The 2,954-nt window shown below is 38.9% G+C and overlaps 1 protein-coding gene across 1 annotated transcript; it reads right to left on the bottom strand.

Annotated features, from left to right (window-relative positions):
- Positions 1-344: 344 nt before the first annotated feature.
- LOC137387245 (baculoviral IAP repeat-containing protein 7-like) lies at positions 345-2,126 on the bottom strand. The gene has a single exon (XM_068073585.1). The coding sequence runs from the start codon at positions 2,124-2,126 to the stop codon at positions 345-347; it is 1,782 nt and encodes a 593-aa protein (XP_067929686.1).
- Between the last annotated feature and the right edge of the window lie 828 nt (positions 2,127-2,954).

Below are 2,954 nucleotides of genomic sequence, written 5' to 3'. Positions count from 1 at the left end.
ATTAAAATATTGCCCGGTTTAAAAATTGCATAAGTATTCTGCATCAAGCATATAAATCAATTCAACAACATATAACATAAAAAACATGTCAATAAGTGAAATAATACAACAATTTCTTTTTTAACTTGAAAATTAAATATTTAATCACATTATATAATGGTACAAATAACAGAAAACAGAAGGCAATATCTCAGCATAAAGTGTTTTCACACCAACAAATAAATAAAATAATTATGAGCATTTTTTTAAAGTAAGTTTTCTTCATCACAGATATTTAAAAAAACATAATATTTAACCTATAGGAGACATTCACTGACTCGTGAGGTGAACGTATAGGCTAAAAGCTAAGCATAAAATACTTTGATAGTTCCTGAAAGAGGGGAGTTGCAGTCAGAATACGGGCATTTTACCTGCTGAATTACACTCTTTTTTGACTCATCAGTTTTGCATGAGTCACAGTAAATAAGATGTCCACATGGAAGTCCAACATTAAGAGCTGGAACAAATCTAGTAGTCTTTAGTTCACAAAGTCTACAACCGGCTTTATGTTTAGTTTGTCGCTCACTTTGTTGGAGTTGTCCTATCTGTGGATTTGCTGGCTGTTGTGCAGGCGGATTATGTTCGTGAAGAGGATGTGAGGCAGCACCAGATGTTAGTGTTGCCTCACTTTGGATCATTGGCAATTCATCCAATTCTTCTAAAGCGTACAAGGCGTTCACCATGTCTTTTACACTTTTAAAATGGTTGTTGTTATCAGCCAGAGCTTTAGCGATTGTCTGTTTATCATGCCCCAGTTTTTCACAAATCCTTGGCCTCGCCTCTTGATTCGATAAGGCTGTTTTTTTCTTCCTTTCAACTTGTTTCTGCATTTTTGTTTTGGTTGTACATTTCTTGCTGTCCGGAGTCTTTTGGTGAACTAGATCAACATATGCTGTCCCTTTCTTGTTCAACAGATAAGAACAGTCAGGAAACCAACGAGCATGTTCCTCCCATGGTTCATCATGAGCTGTCCATCCTTTGATTCCTCCTAAGCAGTAAAAGCACCGAACCTGGTCACCAAAGCCTGTATAATAGAAACCTGCTTCACAAATTTGCTCTCCAGTGAGGGGGCTACTGGCTGGCCACCTCTGGAAAGTTCTCAGTCTCGCAGAATCTATAGCATATTTTATAATGGCAGCTCGATTGGTACAAATCCCCAATGGGTCACTGTCAGTACCACTTTCTTGCTGTCGTCTTTCCTCAGTGGTTGTAAGATTACCAAATACTGTTATATTGGTCATGTCTTCACTCTCCATCTTCTTTGATCTATATTCTCTGTTCCCACAATTCAATCCTTTGACAAATCGACAAAAGTTAAAAAGTCGAGCATGCTCAGTCATAGGAACCTCATTCTGTGACCAGTTACGGAGTCTTCCTCTACAAAACACACACTGAACTTGGTCTATTTCTCCGAGGTAGTAAAATCCAGCTTCAGCCATTTTGTTACCAGATAGTGTTCCATCATGTGGCCATTGTGTCTGGAATGTTCTTCTCCTTTGTCCTTCATCGGCCATTAATGATTCTCGCTCCTCCGTCGTCAGATCATTGTTAATGTAACTGAGATATTCTCTGGGGGTTTTCTGGTCAAGTTCTTTCTGTAGAGTTAGAGGTATAACTGGATTGCGGTTCTCTGGATACTGGGCAACCGGATAGATCCATAAACAAGTTTTCTTTATCCAATTATCATATTTCAGGCTTCGAATCTTCGCTCTATGTTCATCATCAAACTCCCAGCATCCTCCAGGTTTTTTACCAAGCGATGGAAGCCATAGCTGTTTGAGCGCAGTCAGTTTGTAGTTATGAAACTCTCTCCTTGTGCTGACTCTTATCTGTATCAGGAAGATGGCAGCAACGCATAATCCACTCAGCATGATCAGTGAAAGACACGAGAGTAGGTTTTCCTGAAAACTCGGAAGATGACCACTTTGGAAGTTGGAATTCATCCTATATGTTTCCAGTTTATTCACTACAGGAAGCATTTCTGCAAAAGTTGTTGCGTGACACATAAGGAGCATAGACACGGAGATAAGTCCATTCATCTTTTTTATGTCCAACCTATGTCTGTGAAAGAGAAGGTCTGAATGCATCGCTTCAAACCTGCAAAGAAAAGTGGTAAACAGTTATTATGTTTGAAGTTTGCCACATCAATCAACTTCTGCTATGGAAGTTTTCCAAAATAAAAATATATTTGAGAATTTCTCGTTTTGTAAAACGATAGCAATCGAAGAAAGGTGGCTATGGAGGCAATTAGCCAACAAGAGCTAAGCTACAAACTACTGTATCTAGCGGCTCTTGATATGAATGCTTCACTTCTGTTTTGGCTAGGTAAACCCATCCTGCCGTCAACATTAGTTTTTCCTTATTTCTGTATATAGCGTGCTCAGTATGTTGATAAGTACACTTGCTAGTTTACTTTCCTTTCACCGCAGTCAGAACAGACACCTGACTGCCTGAGATTGTATATAGGACAGTTTCTTCAAGCCTGCTGCTTTATCACAACGCTCCTCACATCTGCATCCATATATCTTTTTCGCTGCTTTTTATATGGAATGTTGAGCAATGCAGAATCAGCATTTGACAAGCCTACGCTTGTCCAGTTGTGTGTTATTGGCTAGTGGGATTTTCCAATGCGTCATCCACTATGTCTACTCACAGGGAATAAACCAGGCGTGATGATTGCTCAGAAAGCCTATTGATAACGATCTTGCTGACTGGTGTGATTGCAATGCTGATGCAATCTCTTACTAGCATGGATAAAGTACTTATTGTAGGTGTCCGTCTAAGTCAATAACATACTTTTAATATGGTATTAAAAGAGTGATTTAATTGTACACAATGTACAACTAAATATGCTGCCCTCTACCTAATTCTAGCGATGCCATATGATTGGAACATAGATATCACTACTTATGCAC

Source organism: Watersipora subatra, chromosome 2 (genome assembly GCF_963576615.1).
Source record: "Watersipora subatra chromosome 2, tzWatSuba1.1, whole genome shotgun sequence".
In the NCBI taxonomy this organism is placed as follows: Eukaryota; Metazoa; Bryozoa; class Gymnolaemata; order Cheilostomatida; family Watersiporidae; genus Watersipora; species Watersipora subatra.
The sequence above is the reverse complement of the archived record's forward strand: the minus strand, read 5'-3'. Positions and strand labels throughout refer to the sequence as shown.

What these genes read in the sequence shown, in the direction of transcription:
- LOC137387245 (XM_068073585.1), bottom strand. Translation starts at nt 2,126, where the DNA reads ATGCATTCAGACCTTCTCTTTCACAGACATAGGTTGGACATAAAAAAG.